At 44.7% G+C, this 17795-nt stretch overlaps 1 protein-coding gene across 50 annotated transcripts in view; it reads right to left on the reverse strand.

Annotated features, from left to right (window-relative positions):
• Positions 1-3748: 3748 nt before the first annotated feature.
• LOC119594951 (tropomyosin) overlaps positions 3749-17795 on the reverse strand; it is a 50217-nt gene continuing 36170 nt past the window's right edge. For 16 of the 50 annotated variants that reach the window (XM_037944040.1, XM_037944047.1, XM_037944048.1 and 13 more), the window contains 6 exons: positions 16786-16903; positions 15854-15924; positions 14052-14127; positions 13612-13674; positions 10945-11014; positions 3749-5000 (listed from right to left, as the gene is read on the reverse strand). In XM_037944040.1, the coding sequence (XP_037799968.1) occupies positions 4918-5000; positions 10945-11014; positions 13612-13674; positions 14052-14127; positions 15854-15924; positions 16786-16903 (481 nt within the window). In that variant the 3' untranslated portion in view covers positions 3749-4917. Of the gene's footprint in view, positions 6294-7027; positions 7155-10944; positions 11015-12058; positions 12122-12875; positions 12939-13611; positions 13675-14051; positions 14128-14611; positions 14683-15853; positions 15925-16785; positions 16904-17271; positions 17390-17795 lie in introns of all 50 variants that reach the window. The other 34 variants (XM_037944059.1, XM_037944039.1, XM_037944052.1 and 31 more) reach the window with 20 other exon arrangements.

Below are 17795 nucleotides of genomic sequence, written 5' to 3' on the forward strand. Positions count from 1 at the left end.
GTTTGGTTTGACTTCAGTATCCATTATTAGTTATAATGACTTTGCAGTGAAGATATCTGAGTAGCAGCCATTGTTACATGTTAATGTGAGCAGATATAAGTGTATTATGTATATCAAGCTTTTTAGCAATAACATTTTGATATTACACAGATAAAATGTCAAACCAATATAGCTTGATTATATATTTGTAGTAACTGTAGGGTATTTAGTAGATAATCTTGGCCATGAAAGCCTAGTATATCATAGAGCCTCTGTATGAGACTTCTAGCTTTGAAATTATTTGAAGGCTAAGATATATTAAAAATGAAATTAGGAACCTTCCATGAGATTGCTAATGAAGCTTTAAAGAAACAGTCCTCACATATGTGATGCCAATATTTTAAATATCTATTATGATTTTTTTTTTTTATTACTTGGTAATAGTATTTGACATCAAGTTATGCTGAAAAGGGACTAGGATTTGTTTTACAAAATACTCTAAGAGGAAAACAAAATGTGCAAATGCATTTACAAGATTTATCCCAACATTAATGTTCCTACTGTATGGTCCCATGGTATTATGAATATCTTCACAATACAAGAGATGTATTTGACCGGTTTCGATTGCGTCTTCGTCATTTCTGACGAAGACGCAATCGAAACCGGTCAAATACATCTCTTGTATTGTGAAGATATTCATTCTCATTCATACCTTGTCTACATATACTAAGGTACAAGGTAGGGGTAATCTACACTGGGTCTCGGTCTCCGTATTCTAAGCCCCTCACAACAAGAAGGAAGGGTGGGGGGGGTGCACAGGATTTAAATTAACATGCTAAGCTACCCCAGCATAATACCATGGGACCATACAGTAGGAACATTAATGTTGGGATAAATCTTGTAAATGCATTTGCACATTTTGTTTTCCTACATTTGTCTACATTTGTCAATATGAATACGGGTCATTGTACCTTAGTCCTTGCCTCAACTAATTTTGCATGGTCTTTCTTCTCCCCCTTTTCTTTTCTTCATCCCCTTCTTCCACTTCTTAAGCCATGATGAAAGAATGGAAGGTTGGCTTTGTGTCAGTCATGAACAGCTTCTGGGATCCATGGGCACGGTATTCCCTTGGTTAATCACCTAAATCCTTGCCCCTTATTGGGACTCTGAGGGGGACCGTTTCTTTTCCCAATTTATTTCAGGCTTACCATGGCCAATAATTATTTTTTATTCATAGTAGAGGCATTAAGGTAGCCTATCTAAATTTGATTTCTCTGGTTCCCTGACCCCTGCCTCTCCTTTGACCACGTTTCTGACCATAAATACCCCCTTGATGTTTGCGGTTTGCTTTGTCCATTCCAAATCGTCCTTCAGAATACACCTCTTCCTTTCTCCCAGCATCCTCCACTCCATTTACTGTTGAGAAGGTCTGAGAAACAGAAAGATGGGGGGCAGAAGAGGGGACAGATGTTTGAGGGGTTTGAGCGTTTAGCTTGTTTTGTGCAATGAGTTGGGCAAGGAGGAAGAGGAGTAGGTAATGGGGGAAGCAGTGATTGCAGTGTCTGGAATGGTGATGGAGATGGGAGTGGATGCATTTAGAATAGCAAAAGAATTTGAGAGAGAGGGGTAAGGGGTAGAAGTGGGTTGATGAAGAGATCCTGGGGGAGATGCAGAATCATCTTCGGAGGAAAGGGAAGGGGCAGAGCAATTATTGGAGTAGGGAATGAGAGAGAAAGCTTGTGAACATGCTTCCTGTCTGGCTTCACATAAAGTGAGGCCAAGTTTGAATCCGAGACTTGCTACTTCAGATTCAAACTTGTAGGTAGAGCAGCCCCTATAAAATACATTATGGGAGCCACCACAATTGGCACATGTGACTAGGTTGGGCACAAAGAGGGCATCGGGATGTGGAATGGCAGTATTTGGCTGGATGTCCTAGACGAGGGGAGGGGTGGATATGATCGGACAGGTTGGGACTCTCCGCCAATGTAAACATTAAAGGGGAGGCAATGTCTGCGGAAAGTAATTTTGACAGTTTTGCTGGGGGACCTACAAAGGCCTCTAGGAGGGATGGTGCAGCACTAATACTGATAATGCATCTTAGTTTATGAGTAAGTCTTCTCCACAATCTGACCAATCCTTGTCGTAGACAAGGCAGCTTGTTGAGAAAGATGGAGACTGTTCCGAAGCAAGTACTGAGGGAGGGATTAGGTTGGTCAGGAATAGATTTGCCAGTGAAGTCAGTAGGGTTGATGATAGTGCTATAGCTTGGGATTCGGATGTATCTGTGACAAGGCGGGAACTAAAGGAAAGGAAATTTTGCCTACTTTTTTGAGGCATTGCTGGAAGAGGAGAGTATTGTCAAATAAGGAGCTGGGGGAGGGGGGGGGTTACGAAAAATCCCATTTGGTTGGGCTAAACCGAGTATTAAAGATATTTGTAGAGGAGGGGGTAGTAGACGGGGACGTGTGGAAAAAGGGAGTAGTGTTGAGAGAGGTAGTACTGCAGAGTGGTGGACAATAGTAAAAGAGGATGGGGGTAGTTGAAGAAAGTTGTGGGGGTGGGAGAGATGAAGTAGTGAATGTTGGGAGAGGAGGAATGTTTCCTGGAGATTGAGTATTGACCTGGATGGATGATTTGAACTGGGCTGATGTGATAGTAGGTGTTGAGGAGGGGGGAGGTTAGTAGCAGTGTTCAGTCATGGTGAAAGGAGAGCCTGGGATCGGGGAACCGGAATTGAAATCAGTGGGGTTATTTAATAAAGGGGTAAGCCTTATTAATGGTAAAGTCTTTATTATTGGCCATGGTAAGCCTAGGATATGTTTGGGAGAGAAAGTCTACACTTCAGGGTCCCCTTGAGGGGCAAGGGCTAAACAAAAACGGGGATACTATGACTCATGACTGGCATAAGGTCATTCTTTCAAACACAGCTCTCATACCTTAGAAAGTGGATAGTTGAGGGGTTCGAGAAAAGAAGGAAACGAAAAGGGGAAGGGGAAAAGGCTATGCAAAATTAGAACAGAGAAAGGCTGAGGCCCAAGGCAGGGGTGATCCCCAGCATTAGGCCCCAGGCTCCGTCTCCCAAAGTCCCCCCACGGCAACAACGGGCATGGGTGGGCTTCTCTCCCAAGCATCACTACTTTTAATACTCTGCTAAAGATCTTAGATGATGTTGCGGCAAATAACTTTCCATAAATAAATAATAGATCTGCGTATCCTGTCTGAGCAGGCGTTGGTGACATGACAGATCTTAACATCTGACAGTCCTAGAACGATACAGTTGCATGAGGACTGTTGACGGGTCTCTTAGTATACCTTTAAACACTTAGTATTTGTTCAAAGATGAAATGAAGCAACATCGGCAATAAAAGACTGAAAATAGCAGAGCGCTGTTGTGAATTGAGATTTTTAGCAACTAAATAATGATTGGTTTCTATTCCATTTTCTCCAAGTTTTTACCATTATTCCAATTTCCTATGCCTTTATCATATGAAAACCATTTTAGTTATATTTAGATAGTCTTGTAAAGCATCATGTATTATTTATAGTGGAATTTTCTAACTTGCATCTATCCATGCATTAAAACAATCCTGAATATACAAAAAAACAATTTACGTTATCTTCTAAACCGTCTTTGATTTACATTAAGCAATTGCATTGGGTTTCTTTAACCAACGGTTACAACCCATGAGAGATTACTTTCTTGCAATACATATACTATAGTCAGGCATAGAATGTATTCACATAAAGGAGGAATCATTAAAATACATTTTGTTTACAAAATTTATTACACGTTAAACAAACAGTGTACAATCATTCTGTAAGTATAAGATCCAGATTTAAAAGTTGAATAATATTATTAACTTATATATTATTGATAATTCATATATTGTAAATGCATGACGCATAAAAGGACTGATTGCAACTCGAGTTGAAGAAGGTGAACCTATGCACACCCTTACATACGGCAACAGAGCAAGAGAGACGTGGGCCGACTCCCAGGGCGAGGAACCCCAGCAGGCGCCCCGCTCCGCGAGAGAACGGGGGAGCCTTGGTGAGGCTCAGCGCCCTTTGGATCCCGGAGTTCGAGCGCGGCGCGCGAGAGCAGCCCCACGGAGCTGCCGTCGAGGGCCGCCCTGGACCTCCGGAGCCCCGGGACTCGGCCATTACACGGCGGACGTTAGCGTGGCGGGCCAGGCGGTGATGATTGGAGGTGGTGGTGGTGATGGTGTTGGTGTGGGGCGCGTCTCGGCCGTCAGTCAAGTCAGTCCGCAGGGGCGTGATCGTGCTGCGGGTGTGGACGGAGTAATGGCCTCCGCCCACACATCCGCGGACACGGACGCCCGTCCAAGCACCGTGTTAGCGCCCACCAGTGTGCCACATTTAGAATCCTGATAATTCTGAGAACGCCTGGTCCATCTCATCCGCAATGTTCTTATATTTTTCTTTTTCATTAACAAGTTCATCTGTAACAGATGGGTGAGATATTTTACAGGCAGTCCACCGGCTGACGGTGGCAGCAGCAGTGGTCCTAGGCTCATCTTACTGCCACTCGCTTCATCGTTGGTCATGGTCGTGTCGGGATAACAGCGTAAACAACAAAACAAATTCATTTGATAATAAATATTTATTTCTTTATGTTATTAAGCCATAGAATACATGAAACCTGTCCTTTTGAAATGAACTTCAAAATCTAGGTTCCTGAATAAAGATTACCTTTTAATAACATTAAAATTACCTATATGGCAGACTTCACCAACGTTATCGAATGATTTAGTGATGATATTGACTCAATCGAAGGTCAAATGCAACACATAAAAAGAAGGAAAAGTAAAAAGATTCTTATAAACTGAATGACATAAGCTTATGAAAAATAGGTTACAGGCCAGCTGAGGGCATAGGAAGAGAGATGGCAGAACAGTTTGGAGCAGAGAGTGTTTAGTAGCCAGACAGTTCGCTGAAAGTCTGGTCCAGCTCGTCGGTAATGGACTTGTACTTCTCCTTTTCGTTAACCAGTTCGTCTGCAAAGTAGAGATTAACAAACACAGGTCAATTAACACGGCCAAAAAAAAAAGAGTTAGTTCCCAGAAGCTGAAGGCGACTGAGGTGAGAAGAGAAGTTGTTGAGGAGAGTTGGGCGCCGAAGCCGCCGCCGCCGCCGCGTGTTAACACAATCTACTAGCAATCCATGACCAAGGACGACGACGTCCTAGTAGTAGCCAAGAGCTCGCTACTCGTGGTCTAACTGGGAGAGAAAGGGACGATTCCACCCACAGGTTCACTCTCTCCGGACACAAAGTTAACACACCTACCCACTTTCTCAGTATTTACATTAGCATCGAATCAAATAAAAAAATTTATACTAATTGTACATGTTATCCACAAAGTGAGAGCCTACTTGCTGAACAGCTGTACAAAGTTACTTTTTTCCAAGCCGTTACAACAATAAGCAAACAAGTTCCATAAAAGACCGGTAGATGGCAGTATCATAGCAAGAGGCAGCCAGGCCTCCGACACAGCGGACTGGTGGAAGGAGAGGGAGAAAGGGGAAAGGTGCGGCTGGGCCCCTGCACCGAGACTATGCCCGCCTTCTAGCCCTGCCAGGACCCTGCTTTTGACGGAAGGCGCACCTGGAGGCCGGAGGGAGAGAGAGAGTATACTATAAATATATCCGAAACGCCAGAAGCCACACCAGGAGCGCCACTGCATCGGCACAGAGGAGGTGCGATGTTAGCTCCTACTACGGTTGCTCCTCCTCCTCCCGTGCCGTGCGAGCCTGCGTTCCTGATGAGGTCCCGTGGCTGCACCATGACGCGTTGTGGGGTCTCCTCTCAAGTCTGCCGGCCGTCAGGGGTCGTGGAGGGGTAGAAGGGGGGACGGCAGTCGAGTAGGGGTGGGGATGGTGGGGGGTGGGGAAGGGGGAAGGAAGGAAAGAAGGGGAAGTGCACGTGTCGGCCTCGACGCTGACGTAGGCGTCCTCCTCCTTCTCCTTCTCCTCCTCCCTCTTGCCGACTACCCGACTAGCGGCGGGATGTCGGGGCGGAAGGGAAGTACAAAACAGAAAAGGGGATAGAGCAGCTATTATGATGGTGGTGGTGGTAGTAGTAGTAGTAGTAGGTGGTGGTCATGGAGAAGTTCGGGAAAGTTAAGAGCTAGTAGTAGAATAATAGAAGTGGTGGTGGTGGTGGTAGTAGTAGTGGTAGTAGTTTAGTAGTCGTCAGGGGTGGAGAGCTCAATAGCCAGACATTTCGGTGAAGGTCTGGTCCAGTTCGTCGGTAATGGACTTGTACTTCTCCTTCTGAATGACAAGTTCGTCTGCAAGGGAGAGAGCGGGAGAGAGACTGGTTAGTTCGGAAGAGGATGAGATCAAATACACTTGCGATCCTCAACCAGATGGCTGGGCTTGTCCACTCTGCGCAAGCCCGCGACCGCAGTTGAGAATCGCAACACATTATTGTTAGCACCATTCTGGATTATTAGTTCGCTATGTACTCACACAAGTATGCACTCGCAGGATACCCCCCCCCCCGGCTAGAACCAGCTACAGCACTGGCGGATATCCTGGCAAGAGCGCGTTGCTAACATGCTGTACTAAGTCATCTAGTGCCAGAAAGTCTCTCCCAAGTGATATTTTAAAACCCCTGGAACCCCGTAAGTGTGAATGCTTCCTTTTCTAATCATGTCACGTTTGAACTGATACAATGGCATCATCTGTTTTAATGTGATTACGATTTTGTTATCACTGTCCCTTTCATATTGACTGCATGGGTGGAAACTGATATCCGTGTATTCTGACATTAGTACCAACAGCGAATGTGATCCTTGAAACAGAACAAAGCAAGAAAATCCCTGATGCCCGATATTAAATAATGCAGAGACAACATACATTTACAGGGTAAGCACTGACCGAGGAAAGAGCGCCCCCATCACCCAGCAGAAGAAAAAAAAAGTGTAGTAGTGTTCCTCTGAAGAGTGTTACGAAGCATACGCCCCTCCAAAGGGAGGACGGGGCTGTTAAGTATCGAAACTTTGTGGTTTATGATGCCAACCTGTGACTTTCTGCTTCTTCCAATGTGTCCTGGGCTTATTATGTCTACATATTCTGGATGTCCTGTAGGGTGGCTTCCATGTCTGCCTGGAGCAGCCTATTCTTATCTTTCTCAGCTACTAGATCGTCTGCAAACAAAACAAAACACACACACATGCAAGGTTAAATGAACAAACAAAAATTAATAAAATTAAACCGTGTATGAATGATCTATATTAAAAAAAATATCTACTGGTCAAACTAAGATAAAAAAAAAAAGGTAAACAAAAAACAATATCCAACATAACGGGGTGTTAAGACAAACAAGTTACGGTAAAACACAAACTTATAACTAAACAACAGTTATTAGGTGTATATGTATATATAAATCACACAAAATAAATAAAAAAACACACTCCATGCTACCAAATGTAAAAAAAATTACAAGCTAATTACTACACACACTCGTTCTGTCACCCTGTGCCTTCTGGATCAACTGTCTCAACGAGTAAGCGCAGGGTTACTCGTGTCACGTCCGGTCAGCCAGTACAATACTTACTCAATTTATAGGGATTTAATAGGGATCTTTCATGAAATATACAGACAGAAATACGTGTATGCATATTTAGATGTATGTGTAACTTTTCACCCCACTGAAACTTGCATGTTTTCCCGGCCCTGTGCATAATGAGAGGGACTGTACTGGCTGTACTCGAATCAATTCCGAGACTTGTGAGTAAAGCAACACGTCGGGCGTTTGGTCACTAGTTATAATAAAAAAGCAAGGTCAAGTCGGGTCAATAAAGAGCAGGGAGACAGATGGCGAAGGGGAGGGGGGATGTTGAAATCGGTATAACCTGTGAGGAGGATGTGAGGATTTTTCCCTGGCGATTTCACCATCCATTCACCTAGGTCTCGACAGCAAGTCAACACATCTAGTTCCTTAGAAAGTGTTGTAACTGATATTTCCCATCGGGCGAGTTGAAACAAACGGCAAGCTAAAAATAAACACTATCTGTGTTGACTGCAGCCTTTTTCAAAGAGACCCTTTGGTAATGGACGGGGTGTAAACTGTATTCAGAAGGATAGTAGTACTCAGTTGTAGTGAACTTGTACCGGGAGAGACAAGTAACCATAACGGAGGAGGTCCTGTGGTTCGAACTTCTCAACGGGTTTCATTCGTTGCGTGTCCGTGTGAGAGAGAGAGAGCTGGAGAGTACCTGTCCCCTGGGCGAACCTAGAATTGAACTGGGCAACGCACATGCAGTGTGGAGAGGAAGTGGGTGCAGTGAGGAGCTGCACGGTGCGTCTCGGGTGGAGGTAAAAAAATAAATATTTATATAGGTAGGAGGGCGTCAATCTATTGCCTAAGCTCAGAGGCTCGAAGAAAATCAAAACAAAAACAAATATCTATGAAATCTAAAACTCGGGACAAAACCCTGGTATCACTAAGCATCTTGCTAATCAGTCACAAAAAGCATAACTATTGTTGCTTTAACAAGAGTCACTCTGAGCAAGGTAGCTGATTTCGGGGGAGGAGGAGGGGGGAGAGGGTGGCAAAGTAACTGCACCTAGCATGTCATGGCACTTTCTTCACTGCTGGAGAAAGTGGCAGCAGTTTCCATGAGTCTCATACTAGCGTGAAAAGAGCTGACCTAAACTGTGAAGTCACTGTGGGCTCAGAGACAAGGTGTTTGGGGAATTTGAACGTTATTTTGAACCAAACGTTTTTCACAATAATATAAGAAAAAAGGTGTGATTTCCAAAATCTCCAAAGTTTGTTTAAATAATCCAAAAACTGAATCCCCGAAAGCGTATGCTTATCAAAAGAGATTGTTTACTATGAGAGGGTAGGAGAGAGCATACAGGGCTGGCGGGAGAGAAGGGGAGGAGGAGCGAAGAGGACAGCACTGTCCTCCCCCGCTCTCTCGTAAACCCTTCTTGTGTCATCAACTGCAATCAGTCAGAGGTTTCCAAGTCTTTTAAGAAATACAAAAAGACAGGAGGGGGGTGGGGGAGGGTTTACTACCGAGTGTGTTCAGAGCTCAGGATGAAGAGAGGAGGGCAGCAGGTCAGTTTGAGGTCATTATTTTCTTTCTGCAAGTCGTGTTATTTACTGCCGGTCTTCCGAGTCTCTGCTGACGGACAGTTTAGCACTGCGCCGCCATCGCCTGTTCCCCTCGGCGTCGGATGCGGCCGAGGGAAGGCGCGGCGCCCTACGGTCACTGATCCCCTCACTAAGATAAGCTCGAGGGATTCCGGTTTATGCTGTTTCTAGACCGAAAACTATGAACTCCTGCTTGGTAGGAGTCGTCACAGGGAAGACCCTTAGACGGGGCTACAACCACAACGGAGGAGCCGAGCCTACGGGCTCTCCGGCTACTGCTAGGCTATCAACGGTCAGCGGAAAAAGGGGGCTACTGTACAGGACTATATCCTAGAGTAGTCTTTCTCTTTCTCTGTCTAAGCTAGCTGCAGCACGGCTACCTACTCCTCAACACAAATATTCTCACAACAGTTTGAATGTCTTGTAAAGAAAAAAATAAAACTTAGAGAAATGCTAAGAACTTACTGCTTTTGAAAGATAAGTTAAGAAACTTGTTCATTAAAGATTACAAAATAAACAAAACGGTTACAAACAATTAAAGATTGAAAGGTAGAGAAAAAAAACTGCTTTGTTTGTATATACAAGTAACTGCAAAGATTAAACAAAAATTACAGTTCATCTCTGAGAGAGAGTAAATCAAAAAAGTAAAACAGACACTAATAGAAGGAGTGTTTAATTGTATTAGTCTAAGAGGGGTTGTTCTGTCACGAGAAGGGGAGGGGTGAACTGGAACACGGGTTAGCAAGGCGAGTGGCTCGGCCAGACACTGCTATACTGACGGCAACAGTCTGCAGTTGCTTCAATTGTCAATTCTTCATGGCAGGAAATAGAAGCGGAAAATTAAGATGAACTTAAAAAACAAAAATAAATGTACAACGAAAGCTTGTTCCTCTGGCGCGGGGAGAGAAAAACACTTGTGCAGATGTTAGGCACTGGCAGCAGTGGCGGTGATGTGAAGAGAGAAATAAAAATAAGTAACAGCCAATAGGAGTGATGCCGATTCTAGAATAAGAAGCCGATGAGTGAAAGGTGACACAGTCGATTTCCGCAGTAAAGTTGCCACTGGTATCGTCTCTCTATACATAAAGGGATATGTATAGAGACAACTCTAATATATACATCCTCTGGGCCGCCGACGGTTATAGTACTTATGTGAGTGTAGACATGGCGATAGCAGTGCCGTAGTCGATCAGGGGGGAGGGGGGAGTTGTCACGTAACATCTGGGCGAGGGGGGGAGGGGGGTGACGCTCAACAATCAAGTACAAAGTCTATCTTTTATCGATCTTTTCTTAATGGAAAGAAAAGGCTAAGTTTGATCAATTATCTGATCCAAGTTAATTCAAAGGTGGCTTCGTCAAAGGCTTATATAATGGGAACAAGTTTTTTCCTTTTAAACATTACTCTTTGAAATGAATTTGAACTATTATCATGATCTCATTATACAAGAGAAACGAAAAAATAGAAGTTTGCTACGTTAGAATGATTAATCTCGTGTGCCATATTTCCATGGCCAATTCAGAGCCAAGGTTGGAACTGAGCCAAAGTATTAAAAAAAAATAAAAACAACAATTCACAAAGGACAATTTGGGGGATACGGGAGGAGACCAAGGGACACCGAGCCTAGTATCTCTTTTCATAATCGTTACAAGACGGTGACGACGTTACATAACGTAACATAACGTTGCAGTGACAGACGAGGGCACGATAAGTTTTGGGGAGTATACAAGTAGAGTGTGTTGTGTGTGTGACACTTTGCGGTGTGAGGGTGAGGTGTAGTGTGCGTGGCTGTGCCTGTATAGTGAGTGTGGTGTCTGGAAGTGTCTATACGCACCTTCAAGCCTGTCGACCTCCTTCTGGAGCTTCTGCACAGACCTCTCGGCGAACTCAGCACGGGCCTCAGCCTGGTGGGAAGACAGGGCACAGGGGTCAGCGCCAGGGAAGGGACGGCGGGGGAGAAAAATATATCAATATATCCATCCTAGACTTCTCGGGGGCTATTATTGCACGATAATCCCCCGAGCGTATGCAGTGCAGTTACAACCACATACGCCTACTGGGAAAGAACGGACAGAGAAATAATATAAACATGACCAAAACGAAGCAACTAGCACATACGCACCTGCTCGGCCAATCGGCACCATCAATACCATCACCTCCAGACCTTAACTTACAAGCAAGACACCGGCGGCAGTGCGAGGGGGGTCTTGGGGCCGCGAGCGCAGACCAGCAGCACCCAAGACCCGTCACAGGCTGCACAACCCTTGGCATGACAAAAGCTGAGAAGTATGACCCCGTAAAACAAAGCTGATAAAGGCTCAGAGTCACGAAGAGAAGGAAATGTTCCTCCACCGAAATGAGAACGAACGTGCCCAAGAAGCAAAGAAGCAATGGAAGAAGAAGAAAATGAAGAAAATAAATAAATAGAAGTCCGCGGTAGGTACGAATACCAACTGCTCGAAAATTTCACGCACAGAATCTCCCAGGAAAAGTGTCTAGTTTTCTGAGTGATATTTAAAAAAAAGAGGGTATTCTGAAAACGGGACAAGAAGAGAAAGGAGAGGGCGACAGATGTTAAAGGGGCAATCCCAGGCCTTAGAACCACCCAAAGAGTATAGTTCAAGCAAATCTGATTCCTGAAAATGCATCTGTAGATTGATGTTTAAAATATGACCTTCCTGAATTTATTGTAAATACTTTGGGGGAGCAACGGTAGACACGTGCATAGTAAATGTGAAGCATGAGGCGTGCTAGACCAGACCGTGGATTAGTTAAAAGCATAGTTCTTTTTTTTTAAGGTAAAGGCAAAAACGAAGCCTTTCCGTGGCATTGCGTCCAATCAATAGAGAGAGAGAGCAGGTCACCCAAATGCACAGAGAAAATAAACGAGCAAATTCCAGAGAAGAAAGAGGACGGCATCGTCGGGGTAAAGGGGGCGTTGGAAGTACCTCTCTCATGCGCTGGGTTAACTCCTTGATCTGCTCCTCAAACGAGTCCTCCCTCTGTGCAGCCTAAAACAATGGGCAACAGGACGCACGGTTAGGGTCATCAGGAGCTTTGTACACAACACTCAGCCACAGGGAAGGCAATTAAACAAAAAAAAAAAAAGATAAAAAACACAAAGGGTTAACGAAGGCGGTGACTGCTTCGAACATCCGTCGATGGCTGCGCTGTTCAGTTGTTTTTTATTTCGGGGAGGTTTTACTCGAGGGTTAAACCGAGGCAGTGAAGAAAAAAAGCAGGAGGTGGTACTCAGAAGAAAAGAGTCGCGCGAAAAAAATAGTGTACACACCCACACAAGCACACAAACGCACACGTTCCCCTAAGTCGAGAGAAAGGACCTTGCAACAGAATCAACCATCGAGGGAAAGGTGCAGATGAAGTGCTGCATTTCCAGAAAGTGTTAACACCCGAGTCATTCTACGCTTCATTATGCAATGCAGCGCAAAGGAAACGGATTTACAGGTTCTCTCGCATGCAGCCCTCGCATATGCCGTCCCCCTCGACTACCAGAACCTTACCTTTTTCCATTCGCCGATGCCTACGAAACATGCCAACGACGTTCAAAAATACAGGACAGTAAAGAAAACACCGACTCCCCATACATAAAGGAATGATTACCTAAAGGCTACACATGATCCAGGAGAAAAAGAGCGGATAATCTACGACCGTGAGAGCTGAAGGGAAAAAAAATTCAGTCCTGGCAAACCAAGAGAGGGAAAAGAAGGGAATGAAGCTCCAGGTTCTACCTCCTTGGGCCATTACCTCTCTCAAACTTTGTGTGATACTTCTCAGCTGTGTGTCCATCTTGTCTTCTCTTTGCGCAGACTGTCAGCGTTTTAGAGAAAAATGGTCTAGAGTTAGTATTCAAAATACACACAGAAACTAATACCAATGGAAATGAAATTAGGTAAAAAAAAAAAAGTCTATTAATAGAATGCGGTCAGTCGCTACACACACGCACACAAACACACGGAGTTAGAGTCGGCCAAAGCAATTGTAGAAAGTTTTATCATTATGTAATTTTACGTGAAACAAAAAACTAAATTTAAAAGAATGTGCTTCAATCTAAACAGAGAAGAAAAAAAAAACTTTCTAGAACAGCCTATAAATGCCGACGATAAGAACACCTGTTTTATCGCCAGCAATTAAAACACAAGAGAAATCGAAAAAATAAACAACAAAATACTGGGTTAATAATCCTAAAGAGATGTTATTTTGGTAGCAACACGGCGCCCGCAGGATCTGGCTGGGCCTACATCTGGATTATGGGATCTGTCAAAATACCAGTAAAAAAAAGGGGGAGGAGGAGGAGTTGAAGAAGGAGAAAGAAAGAGAAGAAGAGAAGCGATTAGAGAAAAGACCACAATTGTGCGTCTCTCCCTCTCCCCATTTCTCAACTCTCTCTTTCTCTCTCTCCAACCATCTAAAACACTGGGGGAAAAAAAACACATCAAAATCTACATCATCCCGGTTGCATCATCATCATCATCATCATTACCGCCTTCAGCTTGTTGGTCAGGGTCTTAATCTGCTCCTTGTAGGCTTCCTCGCGCTGGTTGGCCTGTTAGGAAGGGTTAATCCCGTATATATCAAGGAAGAGAGAAACGGAGAACCTTGGACGAGACGTGGGCATTACGCTACAAACAAATAAATTAAGAAAAAAACACTATTTTGAAAATCACTATACTCGAAGACACGAAATCTTATCTTTGCTACATAAAAATTTTGATAAACTAAATACCAAATCCTTTGAACCGAGATTGAAATGAACAAAGAAAAGAAAGTGACTAAATCCATAAATCTTTTGAATTGTGACTAAAACGAACAAAGAAAATAAAACCAAAAGTGAAGTTTAAGCCCAATACACGATAGTTGAAACCCCGTAACATTCTCGGATACAAAGTCATCCCAAGTTATAACTCGAAGGGCGATATTTACCTTCTCCTCAGACACCTCAAGGGACTTCAAGTTGTTGCCAACGACACGCAGCTCTTCCTCAAGCTCGACGATCTTTCTGCAAGTTGCAAAGGAGGGGAGGCGCCCATGAGAAAGTGTTTTTTGTGGTCTCTCTTTGTATAGCAGGTATGGGGGTCTGTTTTGACGTTACTTTTGGTGGGGGGGAAATGTTGAGATGATGATTATTAAGTTGATTATACAAAAATTAAATCTTTGTTCAATTGACACTGTACTAAACTGTGGCTATTCTCTCTATATTCAACAGCGAAATGGCTCTAAACTATACAATGCTGACAGCAGATGAGCAAAAGGTTAAACATGCTAAGACACCTAGAAGAAGAAGAAAAAAAAAACAATCACGGCCCGGTGAGTGAGCGAGAGTGAACGAGAGAGAAAAAGAGAGAGAGCGAGCGAGAGAGAGAGAGAGAGAATGGCTGAGTGAGAGAAAGCCCAATCTCCTTATCCTCTCTCCCTTTCCCTCCTACTACTCCTCCTCCCTCTCTTTCTCCCTCTCCAAGTCTCTCCCCTCCAGAAATACTCACCCTTCGGCCGCTTCTGCCCTCTCCTCGGCCCTCTCCAGGTCGTTTTCCAGCATGACGGACTTACGGGCCAGCTGGAGGGGGATCCCGAGGCCAACAACACAGCATCACCACAACACAGCAATCAAACAAAGGCACTACAGTTACTCCAAGTGTTTTGTCTCAAGATCATGCAGTGGTACAAGTACTATAAATGGTGGATTATATATATAAATGTAGGTAGGTGCTTGCTTGCTGGTATATGAAAAAAAGGGGGGGGGGAGAAATCACAGCAAACTGAGGACTAAAGCTGGAGAAAATGAGGAAATACTTTTAACGACAACACGAATGACTCGTGTGTGCAAGAGAGCGTCTTCGCTAAGTTTCCCCAGACTATGGGAAGCTCTAAGGAAGCCTCTGCCTGCAAAACACACACACGAGGAGGCCGTGCAATGATGGAACAAAAAACAAAACAAAAAAAATGGTAAAGCCTCTAACAGATCTACGATTTCAAAGAAAATAAAACATGCAGTCATAAAAAAACAATGGATGAACTCACTCAATGTACAATATAATAAATACACAAATGAAAAAAAATGACAAGAATAAGAAAGTAAATAAGAGAAACGGAAAAAGCAAACTCCACTCCCACGAGGCAGTAACTAGAGCTGAGGCAAACCGATTTATAGGCACAGATCCCAAGGCCTATGCACACATACCAACACACACCTCTAGGGCTGAACTATGAACCATTAATGAATACATATTGACACTTCCCCTCCTCGAAAACGAACAAACTACCGTCCGTGATTTAAATACAGATGAACAGGAGGGGGAGGGGTCAGCGCTCGACTCGGTCTGCCGTTTTCTTGGGGGTGGAGGGCAACGAAACGGATTCTCCTCGCTCATTTACGTTTTTTTCCCCTTTCTTTCAAAGAGGGACTTTCTTGAAGGCAATTGTACTATTTAATACACATACTGAGAGTTCTTGAGGCTGTTTTCAACGTAAATAAAGCGAGGAAGATCCGCCAGACAAGTAAAAATCAACAACACTTTATTGCTGCTGCTGTTGCTGCTGCTGCATGCACAAACACACAAACACACTGGTGTCTACGGAACACACCCTCCCCCTTCCCTCTCCGAAGGAAAGAATAGAGGAGGAGGAGGAGGAGGAGGAGGAGGAATGTTCATAATAAAAAGAAGGGAGGGAGAAAGCAGGCTAGGCTCCCGACCACAACATCGGGGACGTGAACAGCCGACACTCACGATTCACCAGTCTCGGCACGCTCCTCAGCACGCTCAAGGTCGGCCTCAACCATGGCCAGCTTACGGGCAACCTGCGGGTGGGGGGTTGAGAGGGACAGTGAGAGACAGCCAGACAGACACGCGCAGACACGGACAGAGAAAAGACACGGGAGAGACAGACAAGAGCAAAAGCGCCCGTTGGAATAAAAAAAAAACATGTGAAGGAAAGTCTTCATTTGTTCTTAAAGGAAATCACCGTGAAAGTTTGATGCTGTTGAGTTGATGGAAAAGATAATTAAGTTAATTTTGAATGCTGATCACCATGGAGGGAAAGTTGAAGAAAAAAAATTAAGAATCTTTGAGAATTACACAGTAACTGATACTATTATTATTTTTCAAGTTGGAGATAATGTTAGTCACACAAAGTCTTATAAACATGTGTTATCGAGAAATCTAATACAAACCTAGATTCATGCTAAATCTATACTATTCATTATTATTTCCTTTTGGAGGGGGACAAACTGGACTATTTTGCACCTATATTTCTTTTTTGAAAAATTAGAAAATTTGAAAAGTTAGTCAACGTCGAAAGATTTTTAGACAAAGGCCTAAGAGTTGTAACTAAACTAGATAGTGTTATTGTACTGAATAACAGAAAGACAGATTAAACGAGGAAGACGGGAAAAGAAGGCTGTAGTAGCAAGGCAGTCCTGGGCCAACCCAAGTCCCTCAGACGCCATGGAAAAAACACACACAAGTGGAACGTTAGCTGTATCTACAGGACGCGGCCGGCACACACTTCCGCTCGCTGGCTGGACGTCAACACACGCGGTTAGCAAATGTGAGGGAGAAGAGGAGATGGATGAAGAAGAGGAAGAACGGGACACACGATTAATCATGATTATTATTATTGTTTTTATCCCTAAGGGACACTGCCTCCATGCGGCAATCACCTCGTCGTATTTCCTGTCGGCTTCCTCAGCCAGGAATCGGGCCTCCTTGAGCTGGTTCTCCAGGGCGTCCATGCGCTCCTCGTCGGACAGGGAGCGGTTCTCGAGCACCTTGCGCATGCTGTGGGGGGGAGTAAGCCCAGGGGTTAGCGGGGGCAGAGACGCCGCAGAATCTCACATGACTTATGATGGCTGTTCGTGCTGCTCTCTCGCTGCTCGCGCCTCTGCTCTCAGGAAACAAGATTAAACCTCGCAGCAGAGGGACGCGCGTGCGCGTGCAAGTGGACGACTCAGGGAACATCTTGCGGAGACTTTTGCTCAGCGGAGAAATGTCCCCTTCTGAAGAATGCCTTCCCCTGCCACTGCCTCCCTGGGTCGTCCACCTTCCCCTGCCGCGGGTGCGCGCCGGGCGGGCCACCTGGCCGGGTCCCCGACCCTCCGAGGGCCCGTGGCCGACTGTCAACCCAAAAGGCTTCGCAACGCTCGTACCTCTTCGTACTTCTTGTCAGCCTCCTCGGCAATGTGCTTTGCCTGCGCGAGCTGGGCCTCCAGGATGCCCACTCGGTCGTCCTCCATGTTGGCTCGGTTCTCCAGGCATTTGCGGGCTCTGCGAGGGGGAGGGTAAGGTGGAGGGGGAGGTGGTGGGGGCGACGGACGGACGGACGAGGTGTTTGGTGTGGAGATGGTCCCAGGAAAGGCAGCGTCCAAATTTCATGAGAGGAAGTGACAACACAAGTTATTATTATGACAGTGACTATGACTAGCTAGCTAACATCTCTTAACTTAACTCTCTCTAGCACTGGATGGGTGAAGTAACTTCAAGTAATCTAAGAAATTATAACAGATATCTAACCAACAAGATAGTCATTTGAAATATACTCTTCTTACACCCCAATGAGGAGAAAAAAAACTGATAATCTCTACACCCTGAGCTAAAACAATAATCAAGTACTTGAATACTCAAGAACCGCAGCCGCGTGCGAGGTGGCTGCTTCGTGTGACTGAGGAAAGGC

This window comes from Penaeus monodon, chromosome 35 (genome assembly GCF_015228065.2).
Source record: "Penaeus monodon isolate SGIC_2016 chromosome 35, NSTDA_Pmon_1, whole genome shotgun sequence".
NCBI classification, from domain to species: domain Eukaryota; kingdom Metazoa; phylum Arthropoda; class Malacostraca; order Decapoda; family Penaeidae; genus Penaeus; species Penaeus monodon.